At 39.4% G+C, this 24,204-nt stretch overlaps 1 protein-coding gene across 1 annotated transcript in view; it reads left to right on the top strand.

Annotated features, from left to right (window-relative positions):
• ARID1A (AT-rich interaction domain 1A) overlaps positions 1-24,204 on the top strand; it is a 92,458-nt gene that overhangs the window by 44,479 nt on the left and 23,775 nt on the right. Inside the window, exons 5-6 of the mRNA XM_039334215.1 lie at positions 22,866-23,106; positions 23,902-23,991. Coding sequence (XP_039190149.1) covers positions 22,866-23,106; positions 23,902-23,991 — 331 coding nt within the window. The remainder of the gene's footprint in view (positions 1-22,865; positions 23,107-23,901; positions 23,992-24,204) is intronic.

The following is a 24,204-nucleotide window of genomic DNA, read 5'->3' on the forward strand; positions in this document are numbered from 1 at the left end:
ATCCAGTTCGGTTAAGTTCAGTCCTTTATTTCCTTGCATCTAATGGACAGAATCTTGCCAAACTAAAGTTACCAACTTTTAACCTACTAGATATGTCCTGAGGGATTCTATGGTGTGGCTATCCTGAATATCTCCCTCCCTCCCTCATCCAGCTGTGCAGTCTCTTAATTTCAGCTTCTCTCTGATAAAATGCATTGCCTTCTCCCTGGGAAAGCTCTGTGTTACCACTGCTTCTCCAAGTGCACATTTCATCTCAACTGTACCCAATATTCCATTTATTTATATGTTGACTTTATTATGGCCACCTATTCCAGGAGACTCTGAGCAAGCTTACAGTATTCTATATATCATCATACCATAAGTTTATATAAAGTATTTATGAAACAGTAAACCGTAAAATTCAAGTTAATTGAAATGGGGAATACATTTAAACAGAAGATTTGTTAAATCCAAATGGATGTTTATGTATGTGTAAGATGGCACATGAATTTTAAACAAATAGTTTTAGACATTTTACACAGATATAAAATGTGGAATGGGATTTTATGCATATATAGAAGCATACTCTATAATGGCAGATTTTCTCTGTTGCATCCAGAAGTCTGGTAAATTAAGATCTATTTTCTGTAGTAGCATTTTCTTTCATAGTCTCTAGTGTAGACCTTATTTACTGGACTAGTAGGTTGGTGTTTGATTGAACTAATCGTCTAATGCTACCTGTCCTGATAATTATTATCTCAACTACATATTTGTAAAGTTAGCAGTGATACTTGTTTAAATTTGCTCTTGTTGGTTTTCCAATTTAGCATTCAGTTAAATGCTTGACTGTGAAAAAATAATCAGGAAAGATATAGTCTAGTACAGTGGCGGCGAACCTATGGCACGGGTGCCAGAGGCGGCACTCGGAGCCCTCTCTGTGGGCATATGTGCCGTTGCCTCCCCCTGCAACCCCCTCCCTTGAAGGAGAGTCGCCCCCGAGCGCGGTCCACACGGAGCAGCGCAGTCAAGGACATGGCAGCCAGGCAGCGTAGACAAGACTCTGCCTTCACACCCCATCATGCACTTGATGCTGCAGGGCGCGGGCAGAGGGTGTGGGTGCCATCGCGCTGCTGGGCTGCCTGGGCGATCTGTGGCGGGCCCTGGAGGTGGTGAGTGGTCCTGTGGGCAGGCGGGGCGAGGGGTGGGGCAGAGGGGTGGGGCAGGGGCAGTTTTTGGGCACTCGGTCTCTAAAAGGTTCGCCACCACTGGTCTAGTAAGTGTATAGAAGGTCCCTTTATAAAATAAAAATGTTTAATTATGACTTATTCATATATCCATCTCCTGAAGAAAGAAGTACAGGCAGTCATTGACCTATGACCACAATTTAGCCCAAAATTTCTGTTGCTAAAAGTGAGACGTTTGTTAAGTAAATTTTGCCCCATTTTACAACTTTTCCTGCTTCAGCTGTTAAGTGAATCACTGCAATTGTTAACGTTAGTGACATGGTTGTTAAATGAATCTGGCTCCCGCATTGACTTTGCTTGTCATAAAAGGTGATCTCATGCTCCCAGGACATAGTAACCATCATAAAAATGAGTCTGTTGTCAAGTGTCTGAATTTTGATCATATAAGCACGGGGATGCAGTAGTAGTCGTAAATGTGAGAAACAGTCATAAGTCACTCTTTTCAGTGCCACTGTATCTTTGAATGGTCAATAAATGAACTGTTGTAAGTTGAAGACTATCTGTATCCTCAAAATATGTCCCATGCCAGACTTGTAAGGTAGAAAATGTATGTTAGACATGCAGCTACACCAATTCTTTTATCACAAATAAGACTAAGTACTAAGTGAACTTCTAGATGCAGTGAGATTTGATAAGGTGCTTTCTGGCTTCTGCTGAAAGAAAATATGCTTGTTTGGCTCATCATGATATTACTGATTTCAAATAACTAATGAGGACAGAGAACGTTGGATGTTAAACAAAACTCTTGGGATTATTCAGTAGCTAAGGTCAGGAAAATACTCTCCCCTGATTCTCTGCTTACTTGTTAACTGTATACTTTCCCCCAAGATTAAACATCTACTTGGGCAGTCCTTAGCTACATCATCAAGCGATGTCTCCTTGTACGAGAGATCATTATTATAAATGTTGTGTTGTGTTTATAGGGCACATCTTTCATGAATAAAGGTGTAAGTGAATGCAGTTGGTAGTCTAAAAAACTTATTTCACAGTTTATCAAGAGTAAATTGTATGCTTCTGTTCCTGTAGACCAGTGGTTGTCAACCTGTGGGTCGGGACCCCATTTGGGGTCGAACGACCATTTCATGAGGGTCGCCAAACAAGGCTGTCTGCCATTTCCCCCCCCCCCTTTTCTTTGGCCACGCCCCTGGCACCCGGTGATGTATAAGTGGTTGGGGGTCACCACAACATGGGGAACTGTATTATGGGGTCGCGGCATTAGAAAGGTTGAGAACCACTGCTGTAGACAGACCAATATCTCCAGATAGACTAATAAGTGACAGCAATATCATGCTATGAGCTTAGGATTTGTGCTGTGATAACATTGACTTTGTAAGTAATAATATGAAGAGAAGAAATTTCTTACCAAGATACATGATCCTTCTATTTCCTCATTTCACAGTGTGGAACTTGGCCCAACAATTTGTAAATTCATGGGAAAATAACATTTGCTTGCTAATTATAACTTGTCTAGGCATTGCTGTAAATGGTCCCAGAGTACACCGTGCCAGAGATCCATATGGCGTTTGAAGGATCAGTGCCTCCCAAATTATTCTGGCAGAAAGGTTCCTGTAAGGCCTGTCTGTTGAATGACTGTGCTCATTTGCATGAAAAGATTAATAGCAAAACAAAACCATGCGTGTGTGACTACCCACATCTTAATTTTATTCCTCTGGAGGCCAATCTCATTCTAAGTGTCTGCTTTTTTAAAATAGCTGCAAAATAGCTTTTATTTCTAGCACTGCTGGAAAGGCTGTTTCTGGGAATCTCTTTTTTATTCCAGTGAAATCATTTCTGGGCATGACTCGTTTCTTGGAATTGATCTGCTTAGTAGTCCTGGTGTCTTCCACTTCTGAACTACAAGAGGCTAACCTGAGGCTCAGAAGGAAATTCCCCACCCCCATTGCTGTGTCAGTCATGGACCTTCCAAGCAGCAGGGGAGGATGTATGCTTGAGTCTCTTTGGAAGGACAGCCAATCAGAATCTGCCTTATAAATCATGCTGCTTCAAGTCACCGATGCCGTTTGCTGTCCCTGTGCTTCAGGCAGGAGGCTGTGTTTGCAGCAGATCATGCTATGCTCGATCCAGGGCCCATTTCCTGTTTCTATTCTGGTCGTTGGTGGCTCAGCACAGCTTCCTGCCTGTATATGTTACCGATTCCCCTGATGGCAGCTCTTGTTTTCTTAGGAAAGAATTTCAGTTAGAAAATTAACTGAAATATGAAGGCAGCTGGGTCTTGGATAGGAGCAGATTAGAAAATCGATGCATGCACACTTGAGTAATGCTGTTGCTTCTTTCTTCTGCTTTGAGTCCAGTTTCTTTTAGCCAGGCAAGCTGGGATTCTCACTGCTCATCTTAGATTTCCAAGAGTGGTTTGTTAATCTTGTGAAACCATAGGATTGGATGGGCCTCGATAGCATTGTTTGCTTGCTTTTTACAAGCATACTGACTTACTGCTTTACAAATGTACATCATGGTAAAGCTTTGGGTTCTATCAGTGAAAGCATGTGAAAGAGGGATTAAAAATCAGATTCCAAAATGCAATATTTAAAATGCTACTCTTAGCATCACATTCTCAATTTGCACCTAAGCGGCATACCATAATCATTTTTTTTTATTTTTTTATTTTTAGAATGATACATTTTCCCTCCTATATAAATAATCTTTCTGGAATTGTCTTTTAGAGTTCAGAGTTCTAACTATATGGTTTTTCTTCAGGGGTGCTCTTGGCACTATAGAGAACATCGAAACCAATGTTGAGTAAAGAGTCAAGGGTAGGAATCATCAGTTGGAATGTCATTATTTCCTATTGTATTAGATAATATCAAGTTGTGTCCTAAAGCCAAAGAACAGCATTCTTTAAGCCAGTAGCAGAAGAATTCCTGATTAAAGAAGACTCTTCATACTGACAAAATCTAATGCTTTTCCCATGGCATAAAGGAAATTACCTATTGTAAAACAGAATTTGCTTTTGTAGACCAAAGAAGTTCCAACAATAGAAGTATACTTCCTCGTTTTTTTCAGTTGTCTCAGTATTATTATAATGTACTTGTATTGCAATAAAATTTTGGGTCCTATCACTTCAGACACAAGGAGTTATGTAAGGCTTGTCAAATTTTGTAGGACATCTTCCCTAGTTCTTTTTAACTTCCAGTTTGAGATAACCTTGTTTTGTGATTTTGCTTTTATGGCTACATTATGCTAAGTTATATCAGTGTGTGTGTGTTTTTGTGTTAAATATGAACTGGCCATTAAACAAAATTAAGTGCTTGATTTGAATATTACATAACAAAGCAGTAAAAGGTACTCTAACCATAAATTCAAGAGCTACAATCAGAGCAAGAGAGAGATGAAACAACATTAAATGTACTGAACAAAGTAGACTTTATTTATAATAAAGAGGGGGCAAACCTCTGCTTGCCTAAGGAGAAAGCCCATATTATTAATACTAAAGTATTAATATTAATACTAAAGGGCTGTTTCCATAGTATTCCATCAGCCCAACTCTCATACTGTAGGGCACCCAATAATTATAACTAAAAACAGGTTGGTATGAGATTATTTTTTTAATAATCTAGCTTCTGACTAGTTAAGCCTTCATTGGTAAAAAAAAAAGAAGAAGAAGAATATTAGAATTGTCCCTGAAATAATGCAAATTTTGTAGAAGTTGATCCATAACTGGTATAATGGTATAGGTTCTTCTGCTCGAGCAGGGGGCTGGACTAGAAGACCTCCAAGGTCCTTTCCAGCTTCTATTCTATTCCTATTCCTTTCTGTTTCTATCTTCTGCTAAATCATAAGGTCATTCCCAAGAGCAACTCCATGTCATGCAAGCACTCTAAACAGGAGATGAAGTAAGGCATGGATCAAAGTGACTGAATTCTTTCTTTAAAATGGAGACATACAAATTAAACCTAGGGCTTTGAGAGTAAATGATAAAAATTCAGGCACGCTTACAAATTAACTGTTCCAGATAACTAAACTTACTTACTTACTTACCTTCTTTCTTTCTTTCTTTCTTTCTTTCTTTCTTTCTTTCTTTCTTTCTTTCTTTCTTTCTTTCTTTCTTTCTCTCTCTCTCTCTCTCTCTCTCTCTCTCTCATTCTTTCTTTCTTTCTTTCTTTCTTTCTTTCTTTCTTTCTTTCTTTCTTTCTTTCTTTCTTTCTTTCTTTCTTTCTTTCTTTCTTTCTTTCTTTCTTTCTTCCCATCTCAAATAAGTGACTCTTAACATTGAATAATCATAAAATCAAAATCAAACAAAAATACAATCCAAGAATATATATGGCAGCCAAGAAAAAAAAAACAATTATGGATGTTAATATAGCCAGGATCCCTGACCTAGGTCTTCAAGGCCTTATGAGAGGCCAACAGAGTAGGGATCATCCTAATTTCTGGAGAGAGAACGTTCCAGAGTGCATGGGTTACAGCAGAGTAGGCATGTCTCCTAGTTTCAGCCAGCCAATGCTCCTTGACTGATAGGATTTGGAGTATGCCACTCATGCCAGATCAGTTTGGATGAGTAGAAACCACTGGAAGAAGATGGTCCCTTAGGTTCCAAGCCATGAAGGGCTTTAAAGATGACAACCTTGAATTGTATCCAGAAACAACTGGCAACCAGGCACCTAACAAAACAGTGGTGTTACAGATATTGAATATCCAACATCATTTACTACCTGTGCAGCTGCATTCTGCACCAGTTCAAGCTTCCTAATGCTCTTCAAGGGCATCACTGCAAAGAGCACATTATAGTAATTCTGTGATGTGATGTAATATAGTAAGGAGGTGGATTCCCAGGAGGGAGAGGGTACATTACAGAAGAATAAGAGGCTACTCAGTCCAGATGTTACACATGAGAGAAAGAGCATAAAAATAGCCCCTCCCTAATAGTTCAAGTAATATATTTTAGATGCAGATAGTATAGTCCTCAGTCTGGCAAGATTTGTCTATAGGTGTGAAAACAACAATTCAGCTTGGAAGAATAACCAAGTGTCATTGGTTTTTGGACTGACAAATCTAGACAGGAGGTCACAAGGATATGAGTGACTCTGAGCAGAGCTTCCCAATCCAGGAATGTATGCAACTGGCACACAACGAGGAGGTGTGCAAAGATCCTCCTAGCCCAGCTGTTGCCTGCTCTTATAGTAGGGGCCACAAGTCCAAGAGGACCTGCAGATTATGCACCAGATCCATTTGAGGCAGTGTCACCCCATCCAGGATCAAAGGTTAATAAATCTGGACATTGGAAGGCCTAACTATTTAAAGCAACCCAGTCTTGCTTGACTTGAATGGGATCTAGATAATCTCCTTCATCCAGGTGCTTTGAAGCACCACGTGATCACTTTCTCCACAACCTTCCTTTAAATTGAGGTGGTGGATCGGATGAAAATTGTCCAGACTATTTGGGTTGAGCTATGGCCTCTTGAGAAGAGAGTGCACTACTTCAAGAACTAGCAAGACCACCCCCTCCCTCAAGGAAGAATTAACCACTGCTCAGACACAAATTGGGTACTCTTGACCAGCCAGGAGTGGCACTGATCTAACACACAAGGTTTTGAACCAGCAATATATTCCTGATTCTGGTTTGGACAATGATCTCTGCAATGGATCTCAATTTATTTACATAGTTAAGTCTAAAGTATATTAGTGTACACATGTTATATCTTACATATCTTCTGAATGATCTCCATTGAAAGACACATTCAGAGGCTTGGATTTAGACCATAGATGTGTAATAAAGAATTAAGACAGTTTCAATAACTTGGATAGTGCTAGTTTAGCAGGGAAGGTTGAGATGAAGCTTCACACTGTTTATTTTTTGTTAAATAATTCTTTGAAGCAACAAAACTACACGTGGCTTGCAATCTTCATCTCTGTGAACAGCCATTGACTCTCATGGCAGGTGACATTGGATGATCTTGATGAGTAATGATACTACTAAGATATTGAATATTAAAAACCTGAAATACCTAAATGACTTACCTGGGCACTTCTGATCTATTATGGCTAATAATTAGCTTAGCATATGTCAATGTGTGCAGCTGTAAGCTGGTTACCATAGTTACGTACAAGATTTCTTGGGAATATTTTCCAAGTAACCTGTTCCATTATATCCAGCTGTTTAAATATAAGGTTGCTGGGTCTGTGGCTTTGATAGATCTATTTAGTCCATACTGAACACAAAGGCAAGACTTGTTCATATCAAAATATACTTCAATATTCTTTTCCATATTAGGATAATCATTTTGCAGATCACACGAACACATTATGTCCTAAATCAAAAGAGAGAAATATGTTGCCCAACTTAGTGTAGGCAATCTAGTCAAAATCAAATGCAAGGTAAACTTCGTATGAGGCACCCCAGGAGAACTGGTCCTTTTCTGTCCATAGAAGTATTAGGTAAACAAAATATTTTCTATCATCTTTTTAACATTGTATTGCGTAACCTGACATCTTTCAATGATGAGAAGTCAGAATATCTGAACTGCACTGAAAAGCAGATAATCTAGCATTGTCAACATCAACGATATTATTGGGTGTATAGATGATATTTTGAACCAAAATAGGGACAAGAGAAGACGGAGATATCTCCATTTGAGGAACAGTACAGCTGAGTTGCAATTGCCTCACCCCCCAGCCTGGTAGTCCCTTCATTTTAGTTGAGTTGACATTGGCCTTAGTGACAGTTGCCTATATTAAGGAATGACTCCTTCAAACACAGGTCCCTACATAATAGCTTTAAGAGGCTAATTTCTTCTATTGCTCATGGTTTTTCTATTTCTTCAATCTCAATTGCTGCTTTACAGTAATTATTAATTGATAAATTAATTTATTAAATTATTAATATATTATTATCACAATTTATTATATTATTATACCAAAATATAAGTACTTAGCAAAAAAATCAGCATGTATTTGTAATAATGAAAGTATAATTAAGACAGCAAAACAATTGCTGTCTATATTTTTTGGTTTTATAATTTCTGTTGCTTTTCCAGCAGATTACACAGTAACATCTCTTCTAAATAAATATGATGATGTTTAAACTGGAAAATTATTATTAAGTATGGAAACAGCAAATAACTTGCTGAATGCCTTAGATGCAAAAAACAACAGCTCTCTCTGGGTAGCTCTCTCTGTCTCTACTTGTCTAGAATTAGATTTTTTTTCTTAAATGGAAGAAAAGAGTTCTGTAGAATGGACCAGTGCAATGTTCTACTCCAAAAACATCCTCATTCCAGCTTAAAGTGAAAGAGATCTGCTTAGCTATGCCAAAAAACCTGCATGGATGTATCTGTATATCAAACGCTATTGAGGTGAACTTGAAAGTGATTTTACTTTGCTAAAGGAAAGCAATTTTTGCTAGATAACCTTGAAGGGGGTGTTTTTGTATTTTTATCTCCCCTTATTAAGATATCTGGAACCCTGTTTCTTAAGGGTTTTGACCAAAACTCCAGAACCACCAGTAATTATGTAGTTTCATTAATTGCCTGAGAGTAACAGGATTGTATGCATATCTGTACTCATGTAATAGATCAGGTTCCACAATCTCCACTATTTAAAGTGTTCCAATAATTTTAGGGTTAAACCAAAGTGAAAATACTGAATTATTCCTATAATACCATCTTTTGGATCTGTTGCCTCTCCAAATCAGGTTGCCACTGGGATAATGGGTATGCTCATCAATTAGAAAAATAAAACGAATACATGCTGTTTATTTTTGGCTCACAACAGAAAATCTCCACATATCATGAAAATGTAGTTTTTGTCAGAATTCAGTTTTGCTTAAGCCCCATCCAGCCGTCAGTTATGTCCAGGTTCTTATATAGATATAGAAGAGACAGATCTTCTATATCTAACAAGTATCCATTGGAATTGGGAGGTACTAACTTTAAAGGAAGTGGCTCCTTTATTGTTAATACTGCTCCATCCACTATTTCTTATTTTTTTGTCTTCTTTTTTTTTACAGATTTGAATAGTTCTTTTAACCCCAATAATAATAATTGTCTATGGTATTACTTAACTAATTTTTAGCTTTGTTATATGCTCCTCAGAGTCCTTCATTTTCTGAGGTGGGTGGGCAGTGGTGGGATTCAGCTGGTTCGCACCGGTTCAGTAGAACCAGTAGCTAAATTTTGTTGAGTTTGGAGAACCGGCTGAACCCATGCTGGTTATGGAAGTCCGTTCTAGGCCTCGGATGCCTGGAGGAGGTCTCCCAAGCCTAGAACAGCCCACCAGAAGTGCACGGATGTCACTTCCGGAAGTCCATTCTGGGTCTCGGAGGCCCAGGCCTGCATCCATGCAAAGAACTGGATGTTCAGGTATTTGAATCTCACCACTGTGGGTGGGCATATAAATTTGATAAATACATTAGAAAGCTAGATATTGCAATACTGATGAATTTCACATGTTTTGTAGAAGATGACCAATAAAGCTACATAATGTTGTTTAGAACAATTTAGTTAAACAAAAATATAATTGGGCTTAATTTAAAAACACCTTCCCTCCACTACCCTTGCCACCCAACTACATCAAATTCTGTTGAAAGTTTCTATTAACATTATTTAGTTCTCTTTGTTCAGCTAATACAGCAGTTAATAATATAGTCCCCCCACCTATATTGGCAACTCTTCACTCCCCATCTTGAAATTTTTCACCTTTTGAAATTTTACCATTTTATCGTTATCGTTTAAAAACTTTCTAATCATATTTTTTCTGATTTTAATGCTAATTTTATTTATATTGTACACCACCAAAGCTGTTATCTGAAGGAGATTGCTGGTTAAGAAATATGAAATATGAATAAATAAGCTGGTGTATGACCAGATAAAGATTTGATTGATTGATAAAGCCAAGATTGTCTGTATAATACATTAAAATCATTATTGTCCTAAACCTTAAGTCAAGAAAATCTGTTTCTTGCAAGGATCCTTTGGAGATACTTCATTATTCTTAATTCATTGTTTTGTTCAGATGAGGCGGATGCAAACAAATTATTACTACTTAATTGGCTGGCTTTGTGAAAGCTTTCATTTTACATTTCACATTTGCTCTACCTTTTGACGAAGTTAGCGGAAATGCTTTCCTAGGGATGGTCAATAAAATTAGCTGAACAATCTTCTATCTATTCTTCACTAAAAGATCAGTGAAGCATGTTGGTGGAATATATTTCTCCAAGGATATGTCCACTTCTTTAGGCAATAATATTGGAAACTGATTCCATAAAATTAGACACATTTCACTCCCCCCAACTGGCACCAATGTGAATAGGAACATTTTTGTTGGATAAGTACTGTGCACATTAATCACCATACTGTACTAAGAATGTTTTATTAGAAGATTTTTACTGCAAAAAAACTTTTACTGTACAAAACCCCTTTGCAGTTCCATTTAACAAAGCAAATAACGCCCCAAAAAGTATGAATTTATTTGTTGTAAACATCATAGAAAAAGTCATAAAACAAGCTGCAGGTTTCTAGATTTCATGATCTTTATTATTGTCTCAAAATCCATCTACTGAACAATGCTGGGTGCAGTGTAATAACGTAGGCAGAGATACCGTAACAGTTAAATAATGCCTCTAAGATTATATTTATACTAGGTTTTTATGTAGTATCAGAAAACCAAATTTATTTTTTCATGAAATCCCTCACTTTTCTATACGTATATATCTAGGGAGACAGACAGACAAACAGTGGTTTAAAAATTATAATAAAATACAAATTAAAATCATGATTAGAATGTATCCCAGGAGTTGAACTGAAGTGTCCTGTTGAAGCTAGTGAGCAAACCTTGTAAGGCCAGGAGTTTCACAGCAAACATGCAACTGAAGAAGCCATGACTGGTAAATTAGCTTTCTAATGTTGTATGTTAGTAGCACCATAAGAAGGGGCATCTATAAAAAGGGTTATGTAGGAGATGACCAGGCTGAGCCCAAAGGAGGAGTCAAACACATTATCAGTCACAAGTCCCTGTGCACCCGCAAGAGATCTAAATCCAGCCCACCTTGAATGCCTCTATCTCCTGCTCATTTCCCTTGGCCATTAGTTGATCAGATTCTTGTAGGGACCTTAAGCTTGCAATAAATCTTTATACTCATTTGAATTGCCTGAATTTCCTGATTCCCCCACCCCACGCTTGACAGGTTTAATATACATCTGAAGGCATGTTATAGCAAATATTTCATTGGGAAATTTTTTAGGTCCAGTGATCAGACATAAGAATGTCCAGAGATCTCTATTAATGCGTCCCAAGCTGTCTTCTCATTCAGCTGTTCTAAACTGTACTGAGTTAAAATTGATCTCACTTTTTCTCTCACAGATTGTCTGTTCTATTGTTTCAATCAGTAAATGTACCCACTAAATCATAGTGTGTTCAGTTCAGTGGTTCAAGACTGGAAGAGTTGATTGTTCTGGTAATCAAATCAGAAATGGAAGCATTAGCAGAGCTACCTAAATTGCTTGAAGTTCTTTTCAGAGTTCATTATCAATATATTGGCTTTTGGTGTATCATGAATATTATAAACAGTTACAGGACTGGGAGTATACTTTGTTTCTTTTTCCTCTTTTGTGTAGTGCAAATGATCTGGAGATTTTAGTTTACTTGCTTTGATTTTTTGTTGTGTTTGAATTAATACTTAATATATCTTTGTAATTCCTATATTGTGCTAGCCATGTAGGGGATGGGGAATTGTTGGATCTTCTTGATCAGGGGTGTCAAACTCAATTTCATTGAGGGCCGCATCAGCATTGCAGTTGCCCTTGGGGGGGGCGGGTGGGTGTGGCCAGGATGGATGTGGATGGAGTGGGTGTGGCCTGCTGGGTGGGTGTGGCCAGCTCTACATTGTTCACATCAAGGATGCCTGTGGGGGCCTGGGCAGGAGTGGGACAGATCTGAGGGCAGACCAGGGCAAGTGCCAAGGCATGGTCCACTGGAGGACCCTCACTGTTCCTCTCAGGCTCGTCAGCTTTGCACCTTGCTGCCTGCTGAAACTGGACAGACTGGGGGCTAGACAGCATTGCACTTCTCATCAGATTCACGCCACCCGGCTCAGCTCTTGGCGCTATGAAGAGAGCGCCCCACTGCCTGCCAAAATCAGGCAGGCTGGGGCTGGGCAGCATCGCGCTTCTTTTTGGATTCGTGCCGCTTGGCTCAGCCTCTTGGTGCTGTGAGACCGCCCCAGCCCATCAAGCCGGATAGGTGAAGTAGGCGAGGGCCATTTGCTGGCCACTTCCAGGCCATGGTACATTTCTTCATTCCTCACAAAGGGTGACACCTCCCCGGCATGCACCCAGGGAGCTGGGCCAACATGGCAGAGACTGGTTCCTCACAGTTTCCAGATGGCCTTGTGGAGCTAAGACTGAATGCATTTTAGCATAGATGGCCACCACAAAATTGTACATTGGCTCCTGGCCGGCCAGGGCCAGGGCCAAGACAAAGATGGCCATTCCCTCACTGTTTCCAGGATGGCTTCGTGGGCCACATGAAACCACTTCGCTGGCCGCATCTGGCCCCCGGGCCTTGTGTTTGACATGTCTGCTCTTGATTATTTGCATGGAGTTGTACATAGCAAAATGACTAAATATCTTTCTTTCTGCTTTTGAAACTGTATTATGAGCAGACTGTACAGGTAGTTCTTGACTTATGAGCGGAACATCCATTGCTAAGCGAGGCGATCATTAAATGAGTCGCATCTGATTTTATGTTTTGCCACGATCATAAAATAAATCAAGCAGTCATTAAGTTATTGTTGAATGTTTCAGTGGGAAAATATAATATACTATGGGCTGGAAGAGATAGAATGAAGGGATTCAGTATCTTCTTAGCAGAGAAAGTGTTCAAGGAGTACAAATAACTATGCCAGTGTTCAGCATGGTGTGTTTAGTATAGCAATACGAATAAGAATATGATTTCATTTAGATGTTATGGCTCATGCCAGCAACCAGTTTTGTGTGGAATTGAAACTGCCCTAAGGGAAAAAGGGAGCGATCTAACAAATAACAAAATCCTTTGTAGGGGACCACCAAAGAATATCCAGTTGTCTAATTCTTGCCTCTGTGACCCTCTTTAAGGGAACGTGTTTAAATATTGTAGTTTGCCCAATGGAATGTTTGCATTTTCATTGATATTTACATACATTCACTGTACATACATTCCAAAATCACCTAGCAATGCTCTCTTTTTAATACAAATTAAAGAACACTAAATTTTCTCAATTTAGGATAACTTTTGCTAAGTTTGCAATGAATTAGCATGCTGGCTGTATAATTCTGGGAGCTGATGTCCACAGTTGTCAACTTTGGAAAACACTGACCTAGATTCTAGCCCATGGAAGTTTATGCATAATAAGTAATACATTGATTTTTAAGGTGTCACAAATTAAAATGGCTTTGAGAAACCAAAGGATTGAGGTGCTTGGGGCAGCAGATTCTTCGTATTCTCTTCTAACCTCTCCAACCATTTATTTATTTGTATTTATTATATTTCTCAGATTCTTACAAGAGATCAGGTATTACACTTGACACCATCTTCTTAACTGCTCCTGGCAAATTAATCCAATATTGAGAATCTCGGTCTCTATTGTAATTGAAATGCCTTAATATTACCCTTTTAAAATGTTGGAGCCCTTGACAGGTTAAGCAGGAATAAATTTTGGAATGTGATGGTTAATACTGGAAAAGATTCATTTCCAGGTACCCCCAGGATGATGGAAACAGAGGAGAATGACAGTCCTTTAATGCTTGGTGGGTTTTTCCTCCAGCGACATCTTGTTGAGTGCGTGAATCATGAAGCTTTCCCCCTCGCTTTATGCCTTCAACCACAAGCTTAACATTCCCTTTATTATAGGGAAAGGAAAGAATATGAGGCAGCAGTGGCTCTGCTTTTTTGCTGGATTTTTGAGGATGTATTTTACTAAGTGTTTATTTAGCAAAAATTGGGGGAGGGATGGAGAAGAGGAAGCGAAATAGTGTTGAGCAGAAACACTGGATGTGATTAACCCGCCCACTGAGCAGATCTGTGGGAGTGTAGTATCGACCTCTGAAAAATCAATGGCTGCTGCAGTAACAGTGCTGACTTTTCTCCTTTCCCTTTCTCCCCCCCCCCTTCTTTTTTTCAAGGTCTTTGGTTGAAGAGGTGGTATAAAACCAGCCTGACCTCTCCTTTCTGTCCCCTGGTTTCCCCATAACAGCTGAAGAGCCCATTCGTTTTCTCTTTCTCCACCCCCCCCCTTCTTCCTCCTCTGTAACTTGCTTAGATGGTTATTTTTTACAATTATAGTGAGCACACATTCCAGGCTCCTCCTCCACAGATCCTCTTTGCAAGTCCTCCTTTCCTGCACTGCAGATACAGCAAGCAGCTCCTACCAGTTCTGTCTAAACCCTGACCAGAAGGAACATTTACTTCTCCTTCGGGCTCTGAATCTTTGTATGTTCTGTCTTCTGTTCCGAAGCGTTCTGGGTCAGAAAACTGTAGAAAGCCGGGCCTCTTGTCAGAAAGGGGGAGAAATGGAAAATTCTTCCTTTTCAAAAATAGAAGCTTAATGAATTCAAACACTCCTTCCAATATTGGTGGTTTTCAAAGAAGTTTTGTGTGTGAGTATGCATAAGATAAAGAGGACGTCAGAAGGAAAACTTGTGCAATATTACTTTACATAATTATTCTAGGATTTAAAAAAAAAATTTCAGAAAATGCACATTACTTCAAACTGGTCAACATAATTTGTGGTGTAATTGAGTTCAGTGGAACCAAAAATGTGACACGTGTTTATGTATACAAGCGTGGTTTTGTGTGTAAAACACAGTATAAAGGGAAGTTATAATCAAACCATTTAAAATAGATCCATTGTGTAGATTGAAATAAGTTATTTGCCATCAGGGTAGGGACCCCATGCTTTCAATTTTGTAAATATCACGAAAGTCTGCATACTCTTATGAATACGGCTCTGGCAACAGTGATTCGTGCACTTATCACCATCCTGTTCAGTTTACTGCAATCGCCTCTACATAGAGTTACCTTTGAAGACCACTTGGAAACTGCAGTTGGTCGAAAACATAACCTCCCTTGTGTTGGCAAATCAGGGTTGCCATAATCGCATAACATTGTGGTTGCTGCACTGGCTGTTAGTAGGTTCCCAGGCACAATTCAGAGTGTTGATTTAGTAAGTGCCGTAAGGCTTGGATGGGTTGGCGCTTGGGGTATTCATAGGATGTCTTTTCCACTTAGAAATAATCAGCTTAGTATTTGGACACTAGCAAAGTCTTTTGGGTAGTCTCTCCTTTCCATGAGGTGAAGAGGGTGGGAATCTGCAGGGAGATGGGCAGTTCAGAAACAGGAAGTATAAACAAACACCACTTCTGTACTTTAGAATAAGTCCTCTGTCAAGGGTAAGATTTATGGGTCTTCTCAAAATTGGTGAAAAAAGAATTTTTCTGGGAGTCAGTGTACACCAGAGTGGAATACAAATGCATTAAATTCAGTTTGATTAATTCCAGACTCAACTCTTTAAGTCACTTACCCCAAATTGGAAATATTTAATGATAGTGCTTCAAAGTAATAATAGAAGGTAGGCTTCAAAACCCTAGAATAATCTAACAGATGTTAGTCACTTTTATAATTAATGGTGTTTCTGTTTGAGATATCACCAAAAAAGTGATAATTTAATTCAATTAGTTAACTGAACATTAATCATCATTAGAAATTCTTAGCACAGGACCAAATAGTCACTTGTTGAGATTGACAATAATTTCTTCTATAAAACCCTATTTCCACCATCTAACCTTCCTGAATAAAAATATGAAAACTTGCTTTATTTTGTATAAACTCAGATTTAGGAGATGAAAATTTTAATTTCTGATCCACTGTAAAATGGATTGTGAAATTCAAATATTAGCCACTGAGATTGTTTTTTCCACTATCCTTTTCCCATCTCTATTCAAAATTAAATTTTCCTCTAACACTTAAGAAAATGAAATGATTTTGCCATCTGAAATTAGCAGTTAAAGAATATGTAGGAAAACACGTAGCAGGACTTATTTTGAATGTGCCTTTGATTGCTCTGAATAGAATTGCTTATTGTATTTACACAAGGGTGTCTTGCAGAAAAGATTACTAAATTTAATACGAAAGCGTTAGTGAGATTGGGAAAGTGTACAGGTGAAGGATGTTACTATTTTCTCTTTATGTATTTCCGTATGGCCAGAAGTTTACATTGTATGGTGATTTTGGTGATCAAACTAGGCACTCCGGTCACCCTTTCAAGAGAGTAGCAGGAAGAAGGTTATTTGGCAGCTGTTTCTTAGCAAAGGTCCTCCTAATAGCCTCCGCCTCTTTCTTCCTTATGCTTTTAGCATTTGAGGGGATGGAACAGTAGGTTATGGTTTGACAGCCAGGAGGCCAAAGTAGTCAGTAGGTTGAATAACATCAAGTTCATTCAGAGCTTGGAACTGGGGCAAGGGATTGCTGTACCTTTTATTTTCTACAGTTTTAAAATCAGGAGGCAGATTTTATAATATGGTAACCAAAGGATGTGGCATATAACCATGAAAATTGTGGGAAATGACTACATTGGAAGCCTGTGTACAGTTCAAAATCTTAGGGAAGAAGATTGGTCATTATAACATTATTTATGTTTGTAGGACTAACTTTATTTCAGTGTTTTTAATCTTATTTTTGACAGTTGAAAATCATTACTGACCTTTTCAACTCAAATCTTGATGAAACAGCAGTCATGTTCATTCTCAGGGATCTGTAGAAAAATATTGACCTAAAACTATTTAAAGCCAATACAACAGTTTTGAAGTTTTGAAGATCTGGTGATTCATGATTTCTCCATTGCTAAGAATCTGTCCTAACACTTTTTTCTCTATGTTTGATGACTACTTATGGTTAAACATTGTACAACTTATCTTACAATAGTGACTGAGTAGGCTGTTTCAAATTCATATGGAATTCTTTCCTTTTGCTAATTCTAGCTGTGTGCAACTCTTCTCTCTCCTAAGTTTCTATCGGATTTCTTTTTTTCTTCTTCCCTTTATTTCTTTACTTCTATATCTTCTTCCAAGCCTCCATGGACTCTCATTTGAAGAATATTATTGTAATTGCATCCCTTTCGAATTTAAATATCTTGGCAAAAAGTATTATCTTCCTTTTATGGGTTAAAGCCTACCACTGGATCCTCCGGATAAGGCGATATTTTGTGAAAATTTTAAGCATGTAACCAAAAAAAGTCTGTACCACAATAAGAAGAATTACAAATATAGTTCAGCAATATAGGACCATATCAGCAAAAATTCTCATAATAATGAGGAAAATGATTTAACAAACAGCTTTAATCTAAATAATAATAATAATAATAATAATAATAATAATAATAATAATAATAATAATAATAATAGAGTTGAAAGGGACCTTGGAGGTCTTCTAGTCCAACCCTCTATTCAGGCAGGAAGCAACATATCATTTCAGACAAATAGTTGTCCAGTCTCTTTATTGGTGATATTTCTGATACTTGGATTTCAAACAGACAGATATACAGATCCTTATGACATTTGCTAAGACTATCATATTTTCTCACTTTTAAGTGCATTAAGAACCTCAATTTTATTTTGGAAGCTGTCTCTTTAATTCCTCCTTTTTTCAGGCTTTTAATTTCAAGCATGGTTTTGTTTTGGTATGAAAAAGGTGAACCTAGCGGCTGATTCCCTTTTTACAAGCAGCAGGAACAAACTCCTGCTGGCAATAAGGTTGAATTGGGCAACCAATCGCAGCTGGAACAGTTATAGTTTCAGAGTCCCTGTGGGCTTCCGCTATCAGGTCACATCCCAAAATAACACTGGGCAGTATTTCAAGTGAAGAAATGAAGGCTTTGGGGTTGCAGCCAGCCTGGAGTGTGAGATTTCTGTGTGAAATAGTTGGAATGCCTCCAACATTTTTGATCTGCATGGCAGATGAGCAATAAAAGGCATAAAAAACACATTGGAAACACGTGGGGGAAATTATCCAGACCAAGACGTTCCTTCATGCTGGCAAAGTTACTGCTGTTGATTTTTACCTCCTGTTTTCTCTTGCTTTACTGACTATATTCAAAGGAGGCGGGAGAAGAGCTTCCTTAGCACTTAGGCTGTGCAAGACAGGGATGTTCTTTCAAGGGATAGTTATGCTGCCCACCAGCTGAATCCTTCTGGGTTGTAGCTTGAATTTGGAAAGGCTTGAAAAATTTAAAACATATCTTTTGGGGAGCTGTAATAAACAGCTTTGAAAAATTTCAATGCCTACATATTTTCATAAGTACCCTTGCAGGTTAAGGATGAACTTTGTTACAGCCAAAGGCTAGAAATAGAAAGTGTACTGTAAGCACCTGAAAAAAGTAGAGTAATACTGGCAATTTTAACAGTTGCTTTAAAAAGTATGTTACAACCGTAGGAGGTCTTTCAATAATTAATGCTTTACAGTATTTTACTTAGATCTTGGTTATAAATGATTTACAATTAAAAAAAAGAATTATAAAGTATTGTTGTATCATCCAGGGTACTGAGGCAAAAGAGGCAGAATATAGCAGCGGTCCCTAACCTTTGTGGCTTGGCGGCCTGGCTGGGGGAGGGAGGGAAGGGGAACTTGGCAGTGCAGCCTGATTCCAAATAGGCTATAGCCCTCTAGTGCAGGGGTCCCCAACCCCCTGTCTGTGGACCGGTACCGGGCTGTGGCATGCCAGCAACCGGTCTGCACAGACAAACAAAGCTCCGTCTGTGGGATGCAGGCAGCATACAAAACCACACATTCTCTGGCCCATGGAAAAAAACTTTCTCCCCGGAACCAGTCCCTGGTGCCCAAAGGTTTGGGGACCTCTGCTCTAGTGGACCGTGACTCGGGGGTGGGGGACCCCTGAGATATAGGCATTACGAATATCCTTGCAGGTGATACAGTAAAATAACTGTTTCAACAGTAGAGAACTCTTTTATTGAGGACTGTTATAAATCTCATTTTTTCCAAATTTTGGAAGTTGTGATTTAACAGAAACAGAACAACAGAGCTGGAAGGGATCTGGAAGGTCTTCAAGTCTAACTCCCTGCTCAAGCAGGAGAGCCTGTACCATTTCAGACAAATGGTTGTCCAATCTCTTCTTAAAAACATCCAATGATGGATTCTCATCTTTTATCTGCTATGCTGATCCAGAATAAAGTGCTGTAAGACATCCAGCTTGGCTACAGATAGTAATAAAGCCCGCTCAGCAACGGAACGCAAAAATTCTCCCCAAATTCTTTGCTATTCCACAGCTCACTTGAGAAACCATATTTTGATGGATGCTTTTTCCTTTTGCAATTTCACTGGCGACAAATTATGGATGATATGGGCCTGCCAGGGGAGGCATTAATAAACAGTGGTGAACATTGTTGTCCAGTTTAACTCACCTGATGGAGGTCTTCTGGAGCCACACGGTCATTGCTGTAATGATGCGATGATGCAATTACAGGAAGATAGCTGCCTGTATGAAAGAGGACCTACCTAATTTGAGTTTCTTTCCAGAGAAGAATGATTTTTTTTTGTGAGATCTTGCACTAGATTCATCCTTGTAATGCTGGCTCATATAAAAAGCTCCATTACTTTTGCAATGAATAAATGTTCTTTTAGGATCAGCTGAATATGAATGGAAATGTTCTGAGCACTTTCTGTTTTGCTATTCAAACCTTCCTCTAATGAATTCAGCTCAAGTGGGATTTCTTCATATTTCCACTGCTTTTTCTTTATTAGACTTGCTAACTTGCAGTTTCCTTCCCGACCTAGTTCCTCCAATATCTCTTAAGTGTATTGGAGTAGGAGAAGAATAAGGATATCTTCAGAAATAGGCCAGAACAAATATTTCACTTTTTCAGATTTTGCCATATTTTTACTTGGTTCCCATGTCTTAAGAATCTTCACTTGACAGAGAATAGAAGTGTAAAATACCAAGCTTTGTTTCATGATCATATTGATGGAATAATAGAGTTGGAAGGGACCTTGGAGTTCTGGTAGTCCAACCCCCTGCTTGACGAGGAGACCCTCTACCAGTGGTGGCGAACCTATGGCACGGGTGCCAGAGGCGGCACTCGGAGCCCTCTCTGTGGGCACACATGCCGTTGCCCCAGCCTTCCCTCCGCCCGCGACCCCCTCCAGCAGCCTCCCTGGAGGAGAGTTGCCCCTAAGCATGGCCCACATGGAGCAGCGCAGCCAAGGACATGGCAGCCAGGCAGCATAGACAAAACTACCCTCATGCCCCAACGCACACAGTGGGGTGTGGGCAGAGGGTGTGGCCGCCATGGCGCTGCTGGGCTGCCTGGGTGATCTGCGGCAGGCCCTGGAGGCAGTGAGTGGCCCGGCGAGCAAGCAGGGTGGGGCAGAGTGGGGGCGGGGCAGGGGCGGGGCCAGTTTTTGGGCACTCGGTCTCTAAAAGGTTTGCCATCACTGCCCTATACCATTTCAGAGAAAGGGCTGTCCAGGCTCTTTTTAAAAACCTCTGGTGATAGAGCACCAACAGCTTCAGGAAGCAAGCTATTCCAATGGTTTATTTCTCTCACTGTTAGGAAAATCTGTCCTTAGTTCTAGATTGCTTCTGTCCTTGGTTAGTTTCTATCCATTGTTTCTTGTCTTGCCTTCTGGAGCTTTGGAAAATAGTTGCCCCCCTTGTCTTTATAAGAGCCCCTCATATATTGGAACACTACTATCAGTATGAGTATTGATATGTAACAGGACTTTGTCATTGCATCATCAATAGAGCCGAGGTAGCGCAGTAGTTAGAATGCAGTACTGCCGCTACTTCTGCTGATTGCCGGCTGCCAGCAGTTCGAATCTCACTGGCTCAAGGTTGACTCAGCCTTCCATCCTTCCGAGGTCGATAAAAATGAGGAGCCAGATTGTTGGGGGCAATATGCTGACTGTGTGAACCGCTTAGAGAGGGCTGTAAAGCACTGTGAAGCGGTATAATAGAAGTCTAAGAGCTATTGCTATCTGAATCCACTGTATTATTCCTGAATGTCCATTAAACACAAAAGCATATCATTATGGTTATTTTTGTTTTTGTGTAATGATCACATTATACAGCTGACATAAATCATTGCAAATGTGGTAAAAACTAAGGTAAAATGCAGTTGCTTTGTCCAGGCTATTTCTGTTGCAATGGACATGCCTGTTACATCAGAGGGTGACAATGGGGGGTGTCAGCACAGAAATTGGGACCGTTATACTTGCAATTACTAAACAGGATTTCATTAAATCAATAATTTATTAACATATATTTTGCTAGACTCTTCAGCTTTTCCTATAATGATATCCTCGATTTATCTATTATTAGTTTACCAAAAAAGTTAATTTGTATTGCAAATAGAGTTTCAATTATCATAAAGTGTCTCAAGTTTCAAAATGATTTTAACTATTGGAGCTTTAGTTTGAAACTTCTTGGATCACAGATTTTGAGTTCATAGAAAATGCAGCCTGGATCCTCTTGCCTGCTTCTTACAATTAAAATTCATAATTGATACATGACACCAGGGCAAATCAGGTTATGCTTAAGACTGAATGAATATAGTCCCATTCAGGTCAACTTCTTTTTCTCATGAAAGGTTCCTGATAGATTTATTACCACTTTTCATTCTCCATCTCTCATCACCTACTGTGGGATCCTTTTAAATGTTAGCTTAACTGGGTAAGAGATAATTTTTCACCAGGACCCCTTACATAGTTTAAGTGACATTTAATATAGGAAAGTTATAACTATCTCAGCTATGAAAAAATTGGTGAGCAGGAAGGGGTATATATATGCTTGCTACTGAGCCCTTCCATCTCCTTCTGATCTAACAGGATCTCAGCAGCAATGAAGATTATCGTGGAATTAAGGTTCAAGAATTCTGAGTACGCATAGCAGCTTCAGCTTAGCTTATTCACTGAATGAAATAGAAACATTTACACCGCCCTAGGAGAAACAGTCAAGAACCCTTTATGATACACACTGTGGTGGTTTCTGAAAGAGCAGAGGAAGCTCACATAACCACCCAAAATCCATGTCTGCTCAGCACAGGCTTTTTAGAGAGGAGCTATTTCCAATATTATTTGAAAAGAAATAAGAATTCTCAGTCTGGAACAGATTGATGCCATTCCAAACACCAAATAGCTCCAGTAAAGGAAACTCTGGAGCCTAAAGTGCTATAAAACTGGAGGCCCAACCAAATCCAAGGCCCTCCAGCCATAGCCAACAAACTCTTACATACAAAAGGGTATCATGAAATGGTTGAATCTTCCATCCATAGATGGTGTCAATGGTTTTAAAGAGAGGAATAATAGTTCCTTTAAACGAGAAAAAATGAAAGAATTTTTTTATTTGCTCTTAAGAACTTTTGACAAATAGGAAGGGGGAAATAATAGAAGAATGGCATCTCTATTCCTTTGGCTAGATAATCACAAAACATTTAATATGTGGCATTTTAAGGTTTCTGGGGTTCTCAGAAAAGGGGCTCGCGGAAAATTGTATTGAGTAAGTGACTATTTTCCTGGAAATGTTAAAAGCATAACATTTGTCTGCTTGGAAGGAAGGCTCTTCAAATTCTTTATTAAATAACTGACAGACATATCAGTCTTCTTCTTTGTGGTGATGTGCTTATACCTCCCTGTGTGTCTCTGCAGGATCTCTCTGGTTCAATAGATGATTTGCCTATGGGTACCGAAGGAGCACTGAGTCCTGGCGTAAGCACATCAGGGATTTCCAGCAGTCAAGGAGAGCAGAGTAACCCAGCTCAGTCTCCTTTCTCTCCACATACCTCTCCGCACTTGCCAGGCATTCGAGGACCTTCCCCATCGCCCGTTGGGTCGCCGGCTAGCGTTGCTCAGTCCCGCTCTGGTCCACTTTCTCCTGCTGCAGTGCCAGGTAACATGTCTCTGACATGAGAAGCTAAAGCTACTTTGACTGTTTTGTACAATGGTGCTTAGAGCAGCGGTTCTCCACCTGTGGGTCGGGACCCCATTTGGGGTCGAACGACCATTTCACGGGGGTCGCCAAACCACGCTGTCTGCCATTTTTTTTCCTTTTCCTTAGCTGTCCTACTCCCTCTTATTGGTGGCCACACCCACTTGGCCACACCCCTGGGGGTCACCACAACACGGGGAACTGTATTATGGGGTCATAGCATTAGAAAGGTTGAGAACCACTGGCTTAGAGGGTCATCATAGAGACAAGGAGAACCGGGATTGATATTCCATTTGCAAGTTCTAACTTTGAGAAGGACTGCAGAATTTTTTTTAATCACCACTGCTGCCCATCCATGGTATAATATTACAGCTCATACTGCTCGGTATAATATTCACATTCCCTTATTCTTCAGATGTTTTGTTCTATTTTGATAGTAAACAGAGTTCAAATCTAAATCCCAAATTACTTGGACATTACCAAAAGATGCAGTGTCTTTCTCACTCGTTCTAATTTATGTCTGTAGGTTTGCATCTGTTTCAGCTCATTTTGTGGAAGATGGCAGAATTCTTCATTGCATGAAATATAGTTATGTCTAATTCAGTGGCTCTCAATCTTGGCAAGTTAAAGATGGCTGGACTTTGACTCCCAGAATTCCCTAGCCAGCCATCATTGAAGTTCACCCACCTTAAGCTTGCCAAGATTGAGAAATGCTGCTCTAACTAGTTCTTTCTTTCTTTTTTCTTTTTGTCTTAGGCAACCAAATGCCACCTCGACCACCAAGTGGCCAATCAGATAGCCTCTTGCATTCCTCCATGAATCAGTCAACCATAGCCCCAGATAGAGGTGTGTATGCCACATTTTCTATGATCTTTCAGGATATGCGTGTATGATTGTGATTGGAAGTACTCAGAGGCTTGTATCTCACTGGACTACTTTGTTTGGAGGTATTAATCCTTTTCTGCCCAATGCTCCTTTTGTATTGAATTCCAATCAAGTGATCTGTTCAATAACAGGAAGCAGCCAAGAGATTTGTTTCCTCTCTGTGGTAAAGTGGAG

This window comes from Crotalus tigris, unplaced genomic scaffold, assembly GCF_016545835.1.
Source record: "Crotalus tigris isolate CLP2741 ecotype Arizona unplaced genomic scaffold, ASM1654583v1 scf7180000017628.32516253702:7417878, whole genome shotgun sequence".
Lineage (NCBI taxonomy): Eukaryota > Metazoa > Chordata > Lepidosauria > Squamata > Viperidae > Crotalus > Crotalus tigris.